Genomic DNA, 22,467 nt, shown 5'->3' with positions numbered 1-22,467 from the left:
TTTCCACCAAATGCATCCGATGAAGTGAGCTGTAGCTCACGAAAGCTTATGCTCTAATAAATGTGTTAGTCTCTAAGGTGCCACAAGTACTACTGATCCTTCAGAATCCATTGCTGGTAAATTCTGCCCCTGCATGCTGTTTGATGGAACAATTAGGAAGAGAAACCCATAAGAAGAATTTTAGTGATCGCCTCCCCCATAACTCCTGAGAGAGAGCTAACAGAGGGCTAGTAGGCCTTTTAGGTTCAGCTAAACCTTTCCAATTGGTTTCAGCTTGCCAATATGGATAGGGCAAACCAGGCTTTAAAATTTTCTTTGCTAGGTAAGAATCACATTGTTATTGGGGAAGCTAAGTGTAGACAATAGTTTTGCCCCATCCACCAGTGGCTAACCAAACAGTATTAAGTAACCAGTTTAGCAGGAACTGTGTGCCAGAAGAGTGCCCTCACCTCTTTTCTAGGGTCTTGCCGATCATCGTTGCAAATTCTGCCATGCGTGAGATTTTTCTGTCAACATGTTCTAAAATTATATTATGCTGTATTGTAATTTACTGACGTCTGAGAGTTTTAATTCTCTTTCATTAACCTCATCTAAAAGGAAAGCTAAATTGTTAAAATGTTAACTGTTTTAACCGTTAACTTAAATGTCACAAGTTTTAGAAAACAATTTTAAAAAAGTATATATTATAAAGAACAATAGACTATCATAGAATAAATACAAGGGTAAGCACCCCCTACGGGATTCTGTCTCACTTCTTGCTAGGGTTGGTTAGAAAACAGCAAAGTCTGATGTTCCCCCATTTTTCATCAGAAATTTGTGGTTAAGTTTTCCAATCACATCCACTTCACTCACATTCCAGCTGCCTCCTACTGTGTATGAAGTATGCAGTGCTCCTCAACTACATCCTTGCATTTATTCTAGGGACCATCTATTATTCTGTATTTCATAGCTCTATACATATACATATACATATATAGATACACACACACACACACACACACACACGTAATTTCAAGAAAAATAATCACTTAAGACTTTGAGACATGTTTCATGGATGGAACAAAATGCCATCTTTTTCTAATATTTATGTCAGGCTGAGTCATAAAAAGATTCAACTCCAATGGCAATAATCTAAAATATAGTTTACCTTGTTAATTTCTATGACGTATTTTATTTGTCAGCAGGCCACTTATTATAAATGCTAACTATTAAAGACAAACAAAAAATTTTTTTTTGTAATTTACTGCATAGCTGAAGTCAGACTAGTGATAATGAAATTTAAAATATTAGACTTGTGTGAAAGTTTTAAAATACATCTCCTTCATACAGCTCAATAATATATTAAGCTTTGCCCAGACAACATAAAAATGTATCTTTTATTCCCTCTATAAATCTATACCTTGTGGGATGTTTTATATAGGACACTTAAATATTTGTGTTCCCTAACACACTACAACTTTCATTATCTAGATATTATCAAGATTTTGTTCATAACATAGGGAATTTTCAATGAAATAAGTAGCTATTGAGAACATGATCCAGTATTGGATAAATTAGGTTCAGCAGTACTTACGGTTATTAATACAGTTACTTTTGTTTTGGAGGAGTGGGGGGGAAGGTAATTCTTTGCATTTTTCCATGAAAGTTTGGTGTTTCTTGGCATTCCTGCTGGCCACTATAAAAAAAGTGTGCTGCTCAGCTTTTCCCACACAACAACACTTTCAATGCATCTCAGCTTTGACCTACAATTGTCCATTACTCCAGTCCAAGACTGATTTTGAAAAAATGCTGCCAACGTTACAAAATGTTGGGTGGAGGCAGGGGAACAGAGGAGACAGGCCATTTCTGAGATGATGTCCACTATGGAATAGAACAAAACCACCAATTTTATTTTCACACACAGTGACACCTAACAAGTTGTTCTGAATCTAGGTTTTCAGGGATGAAAGGCCAGTGTATTAACCACAGATCAGCTGCTCACAGAGTAATAAATATTTGCAGAATATGCAGTTACAGGAAGACCCACCATGTTTTCCACCAATCTCTCTCAATTTCCACTGAAATATAGAATATGTATTTATATAAATACCATAACTGTTCTTTTAACAGGAAGCAACATGGTGCTGAAAAAACATTTTGCTTATGTGTTTCACAAACTGGTATCAATGGCAGTTTTCTGGCCACAGAGGACAGGTCTATTTATTCCAAAATTATAAGATGCCTTTTTTACATTCCCTTTATATGTCTGCATTTAAACTCCTAGTGGCACAACTGCATTGTAGACATTTCCTACACTGATGGGAGGGGTTCTCCCATCAGTGTAGTTCTCCCATCAGTGAGAGGTGGTAGCTAAATTGATGGAAGAATTCTTCCTCTGACTTAGCCCTGTCTACACTGGAGGTTAGGTCATCTTAACTATGTTGCTCAAAGGAGTGTGGAATTGTCACACCCCTGAGACACATAGGTGGGTCAACTTAATACTGACTGTTGAATTGGCTTAAGACAGGGGAAGCAACAAGTAAAAGTGGACTTTTTTTTTTTTTTTTAAACAGTGTAGATGAAAATCTGCTTTTTATATAAAACACTAGGAAAACCTAGAAAACAATCTTTAATCATAACTCCTATTTTATATGAATACTACTCAGGGTTCTGCAGAATGTTCTAGTCAAAAGCAAGTGGGGGGAGAACTCATCACACCATGATTCAGGGATAATCACAAAAATAATTAAATAATAAAAAACATTTGGAAGCACTAAAAATTCCATTTCAGTGCATTTGATTAATTAAACACTGACAGATTACTAAATCTACTCTACTACTACCCTGGATGGACTGTTTCATTTCTTAAAAAAATTCTTAAAGTTTCACAAAACGTATTAAACACATATCAAAGGTTACACTATCTCTATGCTTAAACCGCCAAAAAAAGGGAATACACTACGTGGAAAGAATGAAATGCAGCAGAATGCATTACCACCACCTTGGCTGTATGCTTACTTTATTTTATACCTAAATACCTGTTGTTCCAAATAAGACTTCAGTCACAGACTATTCGTAACTTACTTTGATGCATACAGAATTGTGTCTTGTACAGCTTACAACTCTCACAATTTCCTTGTGACTATCTAAGGTAAAGCAAACATATCTACACATTTTTAAATATCACCAGAAAAACAAAAGTTTCTCAAATGAAAATATGATTCAATAAGACCATGCTTTTCTCAAATCATGCTCAATTTATACAGTATTCCAGTTCATACTTTCTTTTTTTTAATTTTATTAACACAGATTAAAACCCACTGACTGTAAACTCATTGTGTTGGCTGTATATTTCACTCGGGTTCTTTTTTGATTGTTAGCACTTTTTCCAAGAGTCCATACACTTCTCCATTCACATTGTGTTGATGGGAGCTCTTATTCCCCATATGGCTATTGTAAGGGCTTCTTAAATTATGAAAAGGAATTTTAGGTTCTGTATCAGGTAATAACTCCTCCTTTATTGTAACAGGAGTTGAATTTTCTGTAACTGAAGGTTCACTCCAAATGTTCTTATCATGTGCTTCTTGGCTATTAACAGAATTGCCTCCTTTCTGTAACATGTAATACAATATTGGATTGGTTTTGGTTAGTCTTGGGGAGTCTTTTTCATATTCACCCTTGTCCATTCCTGTGATAACCCATCTGATGGGGCCTTTTTCACTGGGTATGGGGCAAACACTAAATTGGTCAGATTCAGGTCTAGATACTGTACATCCCAAATGTTCAGAGAAGGGGGAACTAGCAGGACTCTTCACTGCTACTGGATACTGAAATGTCCTGTGATCTACACAACTGTTTGGTTGCACAGGATTTCCCATTAATGCATTTATTGAAGAAACGCTAAATTCTGGTTTATTATTTGCTACATTATTTTTGTTTCCTTTCTTCTTGCCCTCTGTTACTGCATTATTCCTATGCTGTGAAAAATCTCTCTCAGAGTTTTCTGAGAGAAGCAGTTGTTTCAACACATTAAAGCCTTTACTATTTCTAGACCAACTCCTATTTTCACTTTCATTATTCGAACCATGACCTGCGGTATATTTAAATTCAAGATCGCTTCTGTTGAATTTCAGCTCTTGCTGGTTAAGCAAAGGCCGATACAATGTCTCTGCAGGAGACATGTGATTGTTTGAAGCATCAGACACATTACTTTTTACCTTTTTTAATGGACTTTCTGAAGGCTCAGTATGAAATTTCCTCTTCTTAGGAATGGTGCAAAGGCTCTTTGAGTCTAGAAGTGTCAGTTCACTATTTCTGTGACTTCTGTCCAGATCATCAATGGGGTAACTATCTTGATTCTGTCTCAGCAATCGACTTAACAAGCCATTTTTTGAAAAAGAAAAATCTTCATGTGAAAGAGGCTCAGGTTTCAAGTCCTCAGATGCCGGAGAGGCACCTGTGTTTCTCTGCACTGAATGAGCTATTCCTTGAAATGTGTTACCCTTACTCTCCCTTATTGGCTGTGCATTTGGATTATGAGGAACATTTGATTCTTCACAAGGTTCAGTTTTTATTTTCACAGTCAATATTTGCTCACTCAAAGCCTTATCCACCTGTTCTTGTGAGCTTTCATCTTTTAAAAGCATCCTCTCTTTCTTTTCACTTTTACCTTTATTGGGGGTTCCCAGAAGTAACTGAAGGACAGTGCGTCTTTCAAGGAGATTTTCTATTTCTGAACTAGGAAGTCCTTGTTCAGTGGGTGTAGGATGACAACTGAATACTTTGTTGTTTTCTTCAAATTTACCTGATACATTTGTGAGTAAAGGACTATTCAATCTATCAATCAACCCTACAGGTTTATCTGTATTTACTGTTAGCAGCTGTTTGCTCATTCTTTGCTCTTCACCTGACACGGAAGTCTGCATTCCACACTGAGCTAAGTTTTGCAACAGCTTGCTGGCACTGAAAGCTGCAGAATTTTGTGCACTTTCATTTCTGTTCATTTTAGTTCCTTGAAGTTCTTTATTTTTTGTAAGATCTATCAAATGTTTAGATGCTGGATTCATTAACCTCTCTGGCTGGACGCTGCAAGCATATGGTGGTGAATTATGTTTGACTGCTAGAGAAGATTGCTGGGACAGATTTATAGGAGAGTCTGTTTTTGTAGAAATAAGCAAAGGTGGAGTGCTTAATGGAGTTCTTCGATTTGCACTGGAACTGTCTGTCACAGGAGTCCTCTTACCAGTTTGTACAGTAAATGTTGCCACATCAGCTGTACTGTGTGGTCCCTGAAGGTCTGTATTTTTGTCTTTATCTTCACTCTTATGCCCAAGTAATAACTGAAGCAGTGTTACTTTCTGATGTGGATTCAGTTTAGAACCTTTAGGAGTGTCTTTATCTTCTTTATTCTCCAAACTGTTCTCTAGACATGGAATTTTTGGATCCCAATTATGAAACATTGGCCGACTCAGATTATCTAGAGAAGCAGGCTGTCCAGAATCTTGTTTGTCTGTCCTTTGTTTGAAAGATAAATCTATAGGAAGACAGTTAGAATGGGAACTTTCATCGTCACTGCTATCATCTTCTGTAAAACTAGGATTGTTGTCTGAATACTCATCCACAGTTGTTGGTGTGCTACTGTCCTCAAAAATACCCACTCTCTCATTCTGCTCATGCCCTTTTGTTTGTTTAGTTGCATTCTGACTTTTAAGAAGATGTAACAGCAAACTGTTGCTGGGAGATGGTTTTAAATGGTTTCTTTCCAACGTATTTTTGTATCCTACATTTTTGGGAGGAGAATGATCAATTCCAATGGGGCTCTGAAATGGTGCCATATTGCTCTTGCTAGTTATTGTTTTGGCTGATGATCTCATTTGACCATTGAAATGGCTTGGCATTCCTTTTGACAGACTGAAATGGCCAAGGTCTTTCTGGGCACTTTCTTGTAATCTGGCCATAGCAGCAAGTCTCTCGCTTGCTACCTGATTTGCATTTTGTGCTTTTAAAGCATGTTCCCTGGAATACTGCTGCAAATGAGCTTCACTTGAAAGAAGTAAAGCTAGCTGACTACAAGCTACGCTGGGTTTAGGAGAAGCAGTAGGACTAGATCTTTTCTCTACCATGCTTGCAACTGCTTGTAATCTTGCAGCACAAGACAGAGGCTCATTCATCACCTTGGATCCCTTCTGCCCTGTATGTGGAGATTCTATAAACCTCTCTTTAGGCAGGTTTGTTGTTACATCAGGCAGAGTGGTGTCCAGCTTTTGATCTTTTGCTTTTCTTTTCTTCAGCAGAGTCTTCAAGCGACTAGTTGCAACACCATAGCACCTTACATCTTTCTCCACTTGTAAAGAATCATGGCTGAGGGAATACCCTTGCTCCTTGAGGCTCTGCCTAATCTGTTGTGACAGAGCAACACTCTGCAGCCTAGAGCTGAATGACTGAAGCAAAGAGGCTAGTAGTGTGCTATCCTGTTTGCCTTTAGGCACATTTTCAACCATGCCAGCTAACAAAGCTTCTTTTTTTCCATTCAAATCCACAATGGAATCAGACAACCGCCTTCTCTTTGCTGCATTCCAGTCTTCAGAAGACTGTAATAGTCTTGCTTTTTTGAGATGCAACATGCCAGATCCCTGATATGCATGTGTGTTAAGAACTGGACCATTACTTTGACAGTTGGGAAATATATTTCCAGAAATCTTAAAGTTTTGATCCTCTCCACTATGCCCAGTAGGCTTTTTGTCAAGTGCAGTACCTGAGCCTCCCGCTGCCTGATGCATTAGTAATCCCTCTAGGTAAGTTAGAACAACAGAATCCTGGTGCATCTCAGAGCCAAGCTCTTCTCCATGAGTCATGTTCAATAAAAATATCCACAAAGGCTCTGCTTCTATTCACTTTAAAGACTAGTTTGGTGTGGCCAAATTGAGATGCAAGGTTAATAAATAATAATAGGTAGAAGTCTATAGTTTTTTCACATAATCTGAACTAAACCAAATGTTATGTTCCATGCAGGCTTCTTCCAGCATATATTGCTTATGAACCAAATTTTCAGTCATATCAGTCTCTGTAGATATATAAAATATTTATGAAAGATGTCTAGAAGAATTACTTAGAACATGGTTCCAATGTAATGAAGTTCTACTAAACATTCATCTTCTTCACCTTTGTGCAGGACAGCAGCTTGTTTTTCATCCTTTTTCACCTCCATCAGGCATGTCAAATTCCTAAAGAGCAAAGACAAATAAAAATGATCAGGAAAGATACAAGGGAGAGATCTAGAACATAAGACACACAAATGGCACAGGACATTTAAAAAAAAAAGGTAAGGTCTCATTTCCTAGATCATTGCAGGTAACTACCAACACATGTAATAAATAGCCAAATTAAAGAAAAACTCAAGTATATACAGCCTACACCTAAAATAAAGAAAGTCACTGAAATTACCTTAGAGAATGAAAAACGTAGAGGAAACAAACCCTCATGTGCCTAGGTGTTAGAGGGGGTCATGAATACACCTCTAAGTATGTACTCTATGGCACAAAATGAAAAAGTAGCACAAAGAAAAACCCCAATGTATTTCAAAACTTCAGTTTAAAAAAAATAAGTTGCCATATATTTCAAAGTTATACTATCTTTAGCAAATAAAGCTTACACAGAATATCCTGCACGCTGTCAATAAATTAGGACATAAACTAACTGTTAGTGAGGATCTGTGGCAGAAGGAAGCCTTAAACCGTAACAGCTTTCATTTTGAATCTATATTGGATTTTTGTTGTTTTGTTTTTAAAAATAGGTAGCTTCATTTTTTACATGTTTGCCTGGCAGACAGATGACACACTGGAGATTTAAAAGTTAAAAAAAAAAAAAAAAAAAAAAAAGAATCGCTGTCATCCCAGACCAGGTGACAATTAAATATCATTTCCCTCCTCTCCCTGATGCTAAATATTCTGCCCAGTCTTTCATTAACACCCATCATATACTAAAATATCCATGTGGCCAATTCTCTGCCTCCCTCCAACTAGCAGAAATCTGAGCTGTGGCTCCCAAACGTTACTGGTTCAAGTACCATCTTCTTAAAAAAAATATTGTTAAATAAATAGATGAAATATCAAGCTCACATACCACCAGTGGTACATGTACCACAGTTTGAGAAGCCTGATCATGAGGGGCATATCACCCCTCCCATTATCAATGGGCACAACACAACAGATCCTTGCATTGCACTGAATACTGATAACTACACTCTTCTCAATTCCTCCCTCACTGCTCCCAATTATTAGCAGTCTCACTGGAGGTGGAATAGAAAAGCGGCTGGGGTCAAGTTCTGAATGCATGGATATTTGCAGGCATTTTACTTTTATATTAAATTTCCAGGGAAGTGTCCCTTGATTTCTCAGCTTGAATTGAATAGGTAGAGAAGCCTATTTGATTCTATCAGTGAAAGTAGAAGATCATATTATTTTTCTCTGGAAATCCCAGCAACGGCACTTGCACTGGAATCAGGGGACACATTTTCAATAACCTCTTAGGTCTACAGTTCCTAATTGTATTACTCTGGTCACCAAGGGAATGGCTACTGTACGGACAATTTTCAGAGTAGCAGCCGTGTTAGTCTGTATTTGCAAAAAGATCACTGCACAGGCCTGATTATTCTCTCAAATTATACCGGCGTACAACTCAAATGCTCAACAAATGCAAGTCAACTGTTGTAAGCGGAAGACTGATCAGGCTCTGACTTTCTATAAATGCAGTGTGAATTCAAGTTTAAAGAACGAGGTTTGCTGTTGATTATACGGTGACCAGAATTACACCCAAGAGATACAGACATAGGTTAAAGGGACACCACAGTTCTAGAAACGTCAGTAGAACAGCTAAAAATGCATACTTTTTGTAAGCTATATACTCAGGCTGTGCAAATCCTCAGTTTTCATATTTCAAGCAGTATAATGAATCCCTACAAATCAGTCATAAAAAAATTACACACCAGCATTTTTAGAGAGTAATATCAAGTCTAAAGTCATCTAAAGATTACTGAAGTCTCAGCTTTGCTCTCAGAGATACAGACACACACTACCCATACTTTATAACAGAATTAACTACAGTTGTTTCTACGTTTAGCCAAGGATATGAACAAGACCTAAAGAAGGTTTCAGAGTAGCAGCCGTGTTAATCTGTATTCGCAAAAAGAAAAGGAGTACAAAAGAAGTATGCTACGTTTGGATTCATCTAACTAAATGCCGTTTAATAAGTTACAGCTTCTCCCAAATAATGAGCCTTGGGGCAGACTCTTGCCAAATATCACCTCAATGTGAATTAAAATCAGCAGTCCCTGAAAATCAGGGTTCCTAATGGGAACATCAAGTAGTTGGCAAATGCAATGATAATAAACTAAGGCTGTGTAATAGATGAGCAGAGTCAGGAGCTGACTCAGAACCCTGTCACTCAGATTCCCACCAATATAAAATTAACTGGGACCTAATTAGAGGACCAGTTAAAAGCGGAGATACAGCTGAAGGGCTAATTAGAGGGGGAAGCAACCCCAGCATGATAAACAAAGAGGAAGGAAGCCCTGAAAGGAGGAGGAGGAGTTGAGAGCCTGAAGGGAGGTAGAGCTGGCTGCAGCTACCACTGTTCCCTTTCCCAGAAGCAAGTGGAGGAGCTGGCTAGGACTTGTAAATATGCAAATAGCACTACAGGCGGTGGCCTGCTGGAACAGTATAATAAAGCATGGTAGTGGTGAAGACTACCTAGAGGGGGTGTGGTTTGCACTTAAGGCAAGAAAGGACTCACAGTGGATCACCCTGTGGGAAGCTAAATTTCTTCAAATATTTGGGTTATGCTGTGTATTCAGGGAGGAAAAAATGGTTTACTCCTGCTGTGTCTGCACATTTCAGAGGAGAATCAGGAGTCCACAGAAGACTCTGAAGGCAGCATTTGGCCCAAGAGGATTCTTTTTAGAAATAATTTTACTTCTTTTACAACTAGAAAAATTGTATTAATCCTTGAATGGTTTAAACACACAAGTCCAACTACTCCTAAAGACTTATGATAATACAAGTTAGCTCTGCTTTGGTATTTCAGGACAAATGACCTGAACAGTGTAAAACTCAAGGTATTAGAAAAGGAGGAATCCAGATTTTGTTTGCCTTGGAAAGATTCTATGATGACTGATGAATGAATGAAATGTCATAGCCAAAAATCAAGCAATTGAAAGTTGAGGATGTTTTTGTTAATAGTTAACATTTTAGAGAAAGGCCTTTGTTAACATTTCTGCATCCCCCCGCCAAATAAAGGTATCAGAATTTACAATAAACATTCTAATCTTTTTAAGAGAACCTTAAGCAAAACCAGAGAAAACAAGACTACATGTTCTTGACATTTTTGAGATGAAAAAACAAAAACTCCACACACAAGGGGGGGGGAGGAGAAAGAGGAGGAAACAAATATTTTCAAACCTTCTTCAGATATATCATTCAAAATAATAAAGTGCAACACTGAAGAAATCCTTTACAGGTAACTTTTAAATTAAATACTTTAGCTAATGTTCTATGGCTTATGTCAATACTTGATTTAAATTAAATCTCTCCAGCTCTGCATAATTAAACAAAGACATTGTATTTATGCAAATCCCTCAGGTGCATAAGAGCTCTGTGATAGTAGATGGTATCCATAGACAGTTTAGTTTACTCGCAGAAACTGCACAAGTAGTGATTTTTTTTTTTTAAATTACTCACAGCAGAAGAAATTGATCAAAGCGGCCATTTGCTAAAGATTAAATCTGAAAAAAATACACAAAAGTATGAGGAATGAAGACTTCACCAGCTCTTTTAATAAGGCAATTAATTGGAGCAAGTGAAGAAACAGTTATGTAATATTGTACATCATTGTGTATGTTTTTATAACAGATAAAATGTGCTGAGCTAATCTGTCAAGAGAGTTAAAGCTGGGTTTCGAAGTCAGGTGCAGAGGATGAAATACACTTTTCATATTTCTGATGGGAAGCAGAGTAGCTAGTTGCCTTTTTTGGGTCTGGATCTAAAAAGGTATTTGTCTCAAAGCTGCAGATTTCAAAGGCCTCTTTGTCTCGCGTATATTTGTTCCACTCCTTGCTCAATACTATGGCTATGTGGAAATTGAGATCAGGTTTAGATTTAAAACACCACGAAGGTAGATCAGCAGCATTGATGATACACACATCGGTGATATGGGGTTGAGAGATTTACAAAGTTCTTTTAAAGTTCGTAATTATATACAAGTTATTAATACACAGTATTACAGAAACTTTGTACAGCAGCAAAAAGAGGCAAGATTGTATGAGACAAGCTAGAAGAAAGAGGTAAAGGTAGGAAACAAAGAAACCTTCAGGAATGTTTTTATCCTTGGACAAACCAGTAACCTTACGGAAATGGATCTTTAACATATATGCACCTCTAGAGTTAGATTCTGTAATTAAATATTATGATAAACTAATGGATAAATTAAACAAATATTCAGATGAGTAGTACAAGTACAGCAAATGCATCCGATGAAGTGAGCTGTAGCTCACGAAAGCTTATGCTCTAATAAATTTGTCAGTCTCTAAGGTGCCACAAGTACTGCTTTTCTTTTTGCGAATACAGACTAACACGGCTGCTACTCTGAAGCATATGTATTGTCTCTGAACTAAAAAATATAATACTTTCCATTGCAACAAGATCCAAAAGATTAATTCACCATCTCTTGGTAATAGTGCGATTATCCACATTATGTTTGATGAATAGGATGTGTACCTCTATTTGATTACTATCACACTATCGACTACAGGGATAAAAAGGGTGAACTCAGTTCCGAGTAGTTTTTGCATATCTGCAGAAACCAAATCAAGGGCTGTAGATAGCCCAATTACCTGTGCTTAACAAACAGTACAGGTTTCAGAGTAGCAGCCGTGTTAGTCTGTATTCGCAAAAAGAAAAGGAGTACTTGTGGCACCTTAGAGACTAACAAATTTATTAGAGCATAAACTTTCGTGAGCTACAGCTCACTTCATCGGATGCATTTGGTGGAAAAAACAGAGGAGAGATTTATATACACACACACACAGAGAACATGAAACAATGGGTTTATCATACACACTGTAAGGAGAGTGATCACTTAAGATAAGCCATCACCAACAGCAGGGGGGGGAAGGAGGAAAACCTTTCATGGTGACAAGCAGGTAGGCTAATTCCAGCAGTTAACAAGAATATCAGAGGAACAGTGGGGGGTGGGGTGGGAGGGAGAAATTACTTTGACCTCTTAACCCCCCCATGCTCTGGTCAACAGGTTGGCTAGTAACCCAAGGAGAGGGGTGGGGTGGAAAGAGAAATCCAAGACGGGAAAATCAAACAAAGAGCTGGGGGGCGGGAGGAGGAAGGGGGAGTCTTAGCCCTGAAGCTGAAAAGGGAGGCTGCAGAAAAGCAGAGGGAATCCCAGTCCCCGGAAGCAGGGAGGGAAGGTCCATGAGAGTAGCTAAGCCTGGCTAAATCTTGAAGGGAATGGTAAGCTGTAGATAGGACTAAAGTTTAAAAGCAGGGGGCAAACCTCCCTGGATCTGCTTAGGAAAAATTGTTGTTAAACAGAGGTGCTGTAACTTAATCTGAGACCATAAAGAATTGTCATTCTCCTATTTAGTTCACTATGTGCACATTGCATTTCCAGTCCAAATGAAACAAATCCAGAATTAATTCTTGTGCTATTTTTCTATTCTCAGACATTTTAGCAACTACTGTAGTATCATCACTATCTCAAAATTGCATTTTAAAACAAAATTTCTAAGGGGTTGATAATGAAAGTAAATTATATCGACTAGATCATTCCAGTTGAAGGGCTACTCCTGCTCAGGGGTAGTCAAATTTGTTCTCATAGTTCTTCCTTGGAATTCTCTGGGTGGGTAACATGGAGATTTCTCCTCTCCACCTCTACTATGTCTCAGAGTATAAATCTAGAGAAATCTGCAATGGCTAGAAGTATCCCTACAGGAATTCTCATAAAGGGGGTGGGTATCCAAACTATGGAGGGGAAAAGAACAAGTTAATGCGGTCACAGGCCACTGCACTTTCCAATTCTGGGACTCAAATGCAATTCCTTGGAACACACAAATAGACCAATTTAGCAAAAAACAGACAGGACGCTCAGAAGGAAAACTATAGAACATGCAACTAAACCTCAAAATCTTGCTGGTTATAAAGGGTCAGTTTGGGCAGCAATCAGCTGGATCTGTGACATACCTTTCTTAGCGCCCCACCCCACCCCAAAACTGAAAACTTCTAGTTCCTCAATGTCCTGCTGTGCTAGACTCGCATTTGGAAAAAATAACACAATTTCTCATCTATCTGCCTACTTATATGGCCATATCACCTTAGCATTTGAGCACCTCACAATCATTAATGGATTTTATCTTCACAACAACTCTGAAGTATGGATGAATTAGCTGAGGCACAGGTGAATTAACTTGACTTGCTAAAGGCCATACAGGAAGCTTGGCAGAGCCAGATATGAACCCAGGTCTCTTAAATCCCAGTCCAGTGTTTTAGCCACCAGACCAACATTCCTACCTATCTAAAAGGAGAGTTGCAGAAAGGCGAATAGACTTACCCAAGATCACACAATAGGCAAGTGGCAGGACTGGGAAAAGAATTTAGGAGTCCTAAGTCCTACTCCAATTCTGTACCCACTAGTCTTTCCTGAACAGTACGTTTTGCACAGGACTGGATCCCAACCATCACTGGCAATACATGGCCTGATGCTCTGACTTTATGCATGGTGCAGTAATTTGCACTTGTGCAAAATGTTTCCAAAACAAAATGGTAGTATTTTGAACTCACTTTGCGCAGGTGTAAATGACTGCATAAGGATGCAAGGCAGTGAAGAACCAGGCTCACCACCTTCAAATGTGTTTTTTTTCTTTTCCAATATGAAGTAACAATGAAATAAAGATGTGAAGCAACAGAAGTGAATTTAAATAAATAAGGGGATTAGGAATTGATCATCAAGAACACAGAAACCGCTTAATGAAGGTGGGTTGCTTTAACACCTTCCTAATCATAGCAACATGCAAATATTAGACAGCTTGTAGGCAGACTTTATAGACATGCTCAGACCTTGCCTCTTTGAATTCTAGAACGATAAGACATCATTATCATCCATAGTCTAGAAACATAGAATCATAGAATATCAGGGTTGGAAGGGACCTCAGGAGATCATCTAGTCCAACCCCCTGCTCAAAGCAGGCACAATCCCCAATTTTTGCCCCAGATCCCTAAATGGCCCCCTCAAGGATTGAACTCACAACCCTGGGTTTAGCAGGCCAATGCTCAAACCACTGAGCTATCCCAAAAGGGATAAGCCATTATGTGTTATATATGTATCACTGGGAGATCCCTCTGGTGACAAAATGGTGGAAGAGGAATAAAGCCTTCTCGTTGTTTTATTGTGTTTTGTTGAATTAATTCATAATGCTAAGATCATACTGTATAAGAGAAGGTTTGACAACTGGCTGGTACATGAAATTAAGCTACACACAGTTCTTGAAATTAATTTGGACCATAACACATTTTATTTTAAAATCAACCCATAAACATTCTTGATATTGATAACAAAAGTTATTGAACATAAAAGGGGGTAGAATAGGTTTCTCTTTCTCTCCCCCTCTCACATGCATACTTCTAGAACACTAGAACACACCAGGCCAGATACTCACATTAGTTCTTTATAATCAATTAAAATAATCCTCAAGAAAACTAATTCCAGATTGGAGGACATCCTTGCTCAAGGAGGAGTCAAAATGTACCATTTCATCACAGCATGTGAACAGTTCAATATTTCAGTCACACAAAATTGACATGAACACAAAACTCCTGGCTAACACAACAAATGTTCTTGCCAGTGAGAGCAAAAGTGACAGACTGCTTAATCAAATTCAGTAGCAGTAACCCAACACCTGAAAAACAGCATAAGGATGACTGCTCTGCTGGATGAAGCAGAACATAGGCCTCCTCACTTGATTTTTATTTTATTTTATTTTAGAAGACAGATATTAAATTAAATGCAACAAACTTTGGTTACAGCTCTGCCCTCTACATTCAGACAAGGAGGTGGAAGCTGTGCACAAAATTTCCCCTCCTCCCACATGGCAAGGTTGATCAGATTCCCAGGAGACAATGTCTCTCTCTCCTTCCCCCAAGTTTCACAGGGAAATTCTACATGAGTCCAGGGATTCATAAGTGGGTCGCTTCCCTGGCAATAAGGAGCTCTGGGAGGACATGTAATACAGAAAGGGGCAGGCTTACATTTCCATAGGCTGCCTGTCTCTGGGGTGGTGGTAGAGTGGGTAGAAAGCTATATTAGTGCTTCTGCATAATGAGTGAGAAGCCTGGGCAGGCACGTATAGGGAGTGTGCTGTGGGAGCAGGGAGAAGGATCAGAATAGAAAGGAAAAAGAACCAGAAGCCAGTCAGCATAAAGACAAAAGGGAGAACGGTGGTCAGACCACAGGTTAATGCAATATCAGGTCTGTATACATTAAAATGAGGAAAATTAAAGTGTGTATATATTACAATACCTTATGGTATTTCTCAAGTTATAGAGCTCAACAGGATACACATGTATATTAGATACCTTTTGACTAGCATTGTGATCTTTAATAGCCACAGCTGTCAAGACCCTGATTTTATGTTTCATCCGAATGAATACATCTCCTGCACCCCAGGGTCAAATTTTGTGGCAGGAAAGGTGGTGGTACTCTCCAAAACACTGTCTACAAATTCATCTCCACCTGTATGAACCATCAAAAGGAAAGACCTTACTAGCAACAGTTTGTGGAGAGGTTCAAAATATGAACATTCAGCTCTCTGAGCAACACTGGGCTCTTTAGGCTTGGCTTCTTTATGACGAGTGAAAAGATAAGTGGTAGTATCTCTCAAATGTCATTTACTTCTGGTACCAAAGTGCGACTTCATTCACAGTAGACTAATTGTGCAGATCTGTGAGGGTCCTTCTCTTCCTTCCGAGATGATGATGTTAACTGTTTCATTCCTCATCATCACCGGATACCTCACTGACAGGACTGGCACAGTTCACACCTCTGTTGTTCCAGGCTCTTTGCAGACTCAGGTAGACATTTGCATTAGTTACATGGTCAACATTGTAAAGAAAACTTCAAAAATCATAAAAACTAGAAGATTTTTTTTAAGTTGAAAATGGAGTTTATGGAAACTTTGGTAGCAGCCTGAGAGAGGTGCCAATACCTGGTACTACCACAAACCAGATGATTCCAAGCCCTGCCTGCATCACAAAATATACTGCTGGGACATAGCACTTTTCTGAGCTGAATTGTAACACTTATAGTGTCTCTTGCACCATTAAAATACTGACCCATCTCAAATCTGTTTAAATGGATAGTTCATCTATCCACAAACCTAGAGAATGCATATGTGTTGTTCTTGGGTGAGGCAAATCCACCTTATTCACCAAGTTACACATATATAAACATACAGTTCATACATTTAAGCCAATTCTTTAGTGCACACACACAGTCTCTCTCACTTTCACTCTCTCACACACACACACTTTTAGAACAAAGTCATACTAACACTAAACCAAATCAGACTATTTCTGAACCTTTCTAGGTTCTACCTATCTCTTCACTTCCAACACAACATCCAGAAATCTGTGGATGTCAGAACTTCTATTCTATTTGCATCTTGCAACAGAATGGAGTGTTTTCTTATGGAGACAATTTCAAATTATTTTGCAGATAACAACTAGACCAACCTGTCTCTCTGCTGCAGCACATTTGTCACTCTGGGGCAATAAAAAAAGAGAGCGTCTTCTCTGCGTAAACTTGAGCCAGTTAAGGTTCTGGAAATGCTTTAGGGATGACACATACTAGAATCTGTGAATTATGGTTGCTGCTGACCTCACCAGCAGTTATCCACATTTTTAGCCTCTTTACAACATATTACTGAAAGGCACCATATGTGGGGTTACACCTTAGAATCATTTAGTTTTTGCCTGCAATCCATGCTGGCAACAACCACTCTCTGAGCAAAGTCTGAGGCATTGGTTTTGACCTACCAAGTCCCAGATGGTTTGGGTCCTGGCTTTCTCCTTCTGATATCATGACAGCTGTGATAAGCTCAGGTGTCCTACCTAACAACGGCCTGGCTTAAATGGTAGCGGTTTGTTAGGAAGGGATGGATTCTCAGTTTTGGCACTCACTTCCCACAATGGATCATTCAGAGCCTGGACTTGGTGACATTAGGAAGTTGCCCTACATTCATTTGTTTTCCAAGGCTTTCTATGGGGTGGGGAAGGATTTGACTGAAATTCAGTTGGAAGGATAAGCAGTAGGAATTTATTATAACTTTTGAATAAACCTACAGAGTTGCCGACTAATATAATGCTCACATCTAATTATAGACAAATTAAAAATCAGAGAAAGTTGTCGTCACAAGCCTTCCACATTCAGAAAGTCAATTTTTTCCCCTTGGAAATACTACTGGTGGAATCAGGTACTCTTCTTCTATATGTTTAAATTTAGCATCTTCAACACCACACAAGTATCACAGGACTTCTTAAAACCCCTTAACCATAGTTGTAAATAAAGAAAAGAATATGTAGTTTATAAAATATAATAAAATGCATATTATTTAAACACAACCGTCACCCTACGCCTGGCTATTTAAAGAAAAGTAAGCCCATACGAGTAATCTAGGATCTTCTAACCTGTAATGTTCTAACCTAGAAATTGATACGTTTGCAAAGTCTTTTGTCCATTATTCTGGCAGTCAAGGGAAATAGCCCTACCTATAATGTAAGTCACAAGGTCAGATTGAGTGTTTGACACCTAGAACTGTCCCTGTCAGTAACCTGCTTCTATGGGAGAAGAAAGGAAAAAGTAAGGAAGAACATACTGAAAAATACAGAAGAGGTCACGGGGGCGGCAGGGAAATAGAAAACCAAACCTTGACAGAGAAATATGCAACTGATCATTTTGATTGACAGCTGAAAGTGGAACTGTCTAATTCACACTCAAATACAAGACTGATGGAGAAAAAGGGATGGAGAGGTAGTTTCTTTCCAATCCTATTAGATACTTAAAGTCTAAATTTAAAATGAAAAAAACAAAAAAAACAAAAAAACAAAAACACAACAACTCACCAACCAGATTCCTATTGTCCTTAAACCTGTGACAACGAAATACCAATTCAACATTTTACTTGCCAACTCCCAAAGAATGAAACTGCATTCATATACAGTGAAGAAATCAATATTCTCCTCAGGACAGTCATGCCACTGAGGTTTGATCAATACTCACAGATGATGTGTTTCCACAGAACTCTGACCTCATACCTGCTGTAGAAAGATAAACATAGTGGCCAATTTCTCTATTTCAGGAAGTTTTACAATTCTCAGTAGTACTACTGGAATAGCTTTAAATGGTTGGTGACATTCACATTGAAAAGTAACCTCCCTTTGTAGTTTTTTCTCTCTTTTTTTTAAAATCATCAGCATCATCAAATGCATGTGCACCAAGGCACACAATGCTTAGTAAGCAAGGTAGTGTGACACCAGTTCATCCATTTTGAGACTAATGTTCTGATGTGGGTCATTTTCTTGAACGTTTTCCTCCAAACAGATTAGAAAAATAAAAAATAAACAAGCCATCATTTCATACTAATGGGAACAAGATAAGACAGGATCACTGAATTCTGCCCTACCACCATGATAAAATGAAAAATCCATGTGCAATATCGTACCACCATCTTTCAACAATGGCCCCCATGTTAACTGGTACTATTAGTTTCTCAAACCACAAATGGCTTAGCATGAAAAAGACATTGTACAATTTCTGTCAAGTTGGACAGGAACTATTTGCATTAGCAGAAAATCTCTACTACAAAGTAAAATTGATTTTTCTTCAGAGAAGCCATACTATTTACTGGAAATAAAGATGCAACCTGAAAGCCAACGCCATACAAAACTAAGCAGGAAATATTTCAGAGATTAACAACATACAGTAAGGAACGTTATGGCAACTCCACCATAACTTAGCCACTGTGCAAGAATGACTGAGAAGTGCTCACAACATGAATCCTAAATATTATTTGCACAGTTTAAAAGTAACAATATATTGTACATGAATGTCAAATAATAATATTCAAAACATCAAAAACTAGGCTGCAACCTCCTCTTTTATGAGCACAAGCCAGGTATAGGATCAGAATGTTTTTTGAGTAGTTGAATCACTACTTTAACATGAATAGAGAATGTTCTTCTATATTCACTGCCACAAAGCTCTGATTGAAGGGGTGGGGAAAGATGCTGGGGTTTAACTACCCTAAATGCTCAACACAAGGACATACTCTGAAGTAATTCCTCAAATTTTATGTTGATAAAAATGACAAGCATTTTAAGCAAAAAGATGATATGCTGTCACAAAGTTGTGGAAACAGCTCTTACCAGTATGTTTTATATCTGTCTTTCATGAATGCTAAAGCAAGAAAATAATTGCAAAGCAGCAAGAAAAGGCTATATATCTTCTCTGCTTGTTCCATTAAATGTCAAGAAAGTTCAGACAGGTACTCGGACTCATTTAAAAACCTATACAAAAACAACAAGAAAGTACATAGGCACTTACTGATCTCTGAAAAAAGTTTATGGTTGTGCATACATAAAACATTCCCCCCCAAAGTAAAAAAAAAAAGTCAAGGCAACATTTTGCTAATTAGAATCCCACAAACAACAATTTTTGGCTACCACTGCTTGTTAATAGGATTAGAGAGAGTGATCACCACGATTCCAACAAATTTCACTATACATATAACAAAAGTCATTTGTTCCAAAGCCTCAATCCTGCAAAACATTTAAGCATGTGCTTAAGTCCCATTTAAGCACATACTGAATTTAAGCATGTGCTCAAGTACTTTGCTGAATAGAGATGGACTTCTGAATTGGGGGGGTCTAAATGGACATTGAACAAGTATCATCTATCTGAAAACCATCATAAAACTTAGCCGTATACAAAACTTAAATAATAACAAAAGCAAACCAATATGTTCGGGAGCTGCAGAGGTTTTGTATGTAACAAAGACCATCTTCTACTGGAAAGAGGGGAATCCAATCAAACAGACAAAAAAAAATTTTAAAGAAGTGTTTTAGCATTCTTAAGACTAACAAAAAGCATGCACTTTCTAGAAAATATCTTCCAGATTACAAAAATAAAAAACAAAAAACAAAAAAAAAAAAACCTATTATGGTGTCAATCATACCAAGTTTCAAAGGCATGATTTTAAGACTATAAGCAGTCAAGAAAAAAACTGAAATGGAATAAACTTCCTTTAATTTTTATATTGCAGTGGGACATCCTGTGAGGTTGGAATATAAAGCCTATTAAACTGAACTATGGTTTGTCCATCCCTAAAATAGATTTGACATACAAACAAGTACAAGTACAAGGTCAAGGTCACAGATCAGCAAGAAAGATTACAAACAGGACTGATGTAACAGCTGGTATTTGTTCAAAGCTCCTGGTTTTGTTTTTTAAGTCAACTTAAAAGAGAAACACTACATTTTATTCATTCCGTACACTGTATTTTCAAAGTGTTTCCCATCTTTGTAAACCAATACCTTATGCCAGTTTTATCTGATATGGACTGTTATGAGGAAAATTAACAACAAAATTGAGGAAGAACAATTTATGTTGAACAAAAAAAAAAGGGGGAGAGTGCCTTCTGCCACCATTTTCCACTAACTACAACTGTCAATCAACATACATTAAAGACCAACATTGGGGAAAAAAAAAAAATCCAACAATCAAGATCCAAAAAGATCTAAGATTCTGTTTCAGTCTGGAATTCCACTGACTTCTATGGGACTCCACATGGGTGCAAGGGTCTTTGCTTGTGAGACAGGACTTTTTTCCATGCCACACCTAAATTAAAATGATAGTCTGCTTAGTTGCACACTCTGAAGTCCCACCAATTGCACATCCATCTTCATCATCAACTGCATTCATCACATACATCTCACTATGAAAAAAGTGAGCAACTAAACACAAGGTCTATGTAGAATACAATCACAATAACCTTCTTCATAACAATGTCAATACTGCTGTACTGTGACACCTCCTTAATGCTGAGTGTTGAGCCAATAAGCAGATTAAACACAGTAGCAACTTATTAAAACTGCTGAAAATAGTCAGCAATGAAAGTCATCTACCGATTCATCCATCCACCAACCTCTACATTCTCAATGCTTAAAAAACAAACAAAAGAATATTTAGCTTATAGGTCACATTCAAAAGATATACCTTTTGACACTTAAAGAGAAAAATAAAAGACTCATTGCCTTGTACAACAAAGTCATGTGACATTTACTTTTTTAAATTGAGAGAGAGAGAGATGGGTGCAGATGCTTTCATAATGCCTAACTGCTTGAGGAAGAGTATAGCTTGTGCTTTTCTTTCGACCCAACACATATACAGCTCACTTGATGTCAACCTAGACATGATTGGGAGCAGTTTATATATAGACAGACATCTAGCTCTATAAATAGGATGATGTGCGTTAGTATAAAGCTTTTATTGGCACTCATTTGGGGTGACCTGCATAACTCACTTGTAATCAGACATCTCAAACACTGCCAATAAAACCTTTATTCCATAATATGCTCTCAATTTTGTTTATGCCACATTTTAAACTGCTTTAGTCCCCTCCCTCTTTTTTTTTTTTTTTTTAAATAAAGTTTTATGGGTACTACATTTGTAGCACTCCACCTATCTGACCACAATGCCTTAGTTTATGATGTTCAGGCCTTGCAGTGAGGGTTGTTTGTTTGTAAACACTCATGATATTAAAAACAAACAAAACAAAAAAATCTTTCACGTGAATCACGTCATATTTTTAAGCTATGGTATCTCATGAACCATTGAGACCAAGAAACAAAATGTATATAACACTTCAAATCTTGGAATGTGAACTCCTGAATGTAATGGTGTAGGTGGGTCTAGCACTTAGCATTATTCCTAAAATCTTAAATGGTCATTGAGTTTAAGACCAACATTTGTCAAGTTCTGGATCTCAGACAGTAATTTGCACTTCTTTACCCCTATCTAGAGTGAATGGGGGTGGGGGTGGGCGAAGGGACATTTGCATATAAATTCAAAACACACACCCCCCAACCAAAACAAAAACAAAAACCACCCACCTGACAATGAGTATCAGAGTCCAGGTCAACTGAGTAGGGCTCATGCAAAGGTGCTAAAAACAGCAGTGTAGATGTTCAGTCTTGGGCTAGAGTCCAGGTGATGAGACCCTGCCCCCTCCCCAGGTTTCAGACCTGAGCCTGAACATCTACACTGCTATTTTTAGTCCTGTAAAGCAAGTCCTACTAAGCTGCAATGTTTTTTGTTTTTTGTTTTTTTTGGTGCTGTGTACACATACCCAAAGTTATTTTCTTTGTAAAAGGCTGA

At 37.9% G+C, this 22,467-nt stretch overlaps 1 protein-coding gene and 1 long non-coding RNA gene across 9 annotated transcripts in view; both read right to left on the bottom strand.

The window, feature by feature from the left end:
- Positions 1 to 1,714: 1,714 nt before the first annotated feature.
- Positions 1,715 to 20,917, bottom strand: LOC122459010. Its single transcript, XR_006279418.1, has 3 exons — positions 20,907 to 20,917; positions 13,246 to 13,252; positions 1,715 to 2,529 (listed from the first exon to the last, which is right to left on the bottom strand). It is a non-coding gene; the product is annotated as an uncharacterized LOC122459010 (long non-coding RNA).
- The window catches only part of NRIP1 (nuclear receptor interacting protein 1), a 90,597-nt gene continuing 69,844 nt past the window's right edge, over positions 1,715 to 22,467 (bottom strand). For 6 of the 8 annotated variants that reach the window (XM_038377566.2, XM_043509333.1, XM_043509341.1 and 3 more), the window contains one exon: positions 1,715 to 7,202. In XM_038377566.2, the coding sequence (XP_038233494.1) occupies positions 3,333 to 6,833 (3,501 nt within the window). In that variant the 5' untranslated portion in view covers positions 6,834 to 7,202 and the 3' untranslated portion in view covers positions 1,715 to 3,332. The remainder of the gene's footprint in view (positions 7,203 to 22,467) is intronic. The other 2 variants (XM_043509366.1, XM_043509373.1) reach the window with 1 other exon arrangement.

Source organism: Dermochelys coriacea, chromosome 1 (genome assembly GCF_009764565.3).
Source record: "Dermochelys coriacea isolate rDerCor1 chromosome 1, rDerCor1.pri.v4, whole genome shotgun sequence".
Lineage (NCBI taxonomy): Eukaryota > Metazoa > Chordata > Testudines > Dermochelyidae > Dermochelys > Dermochelys coriacea.
This window is presented reverse-complemented; position numbering and strand designations above follow the sequence as displayed.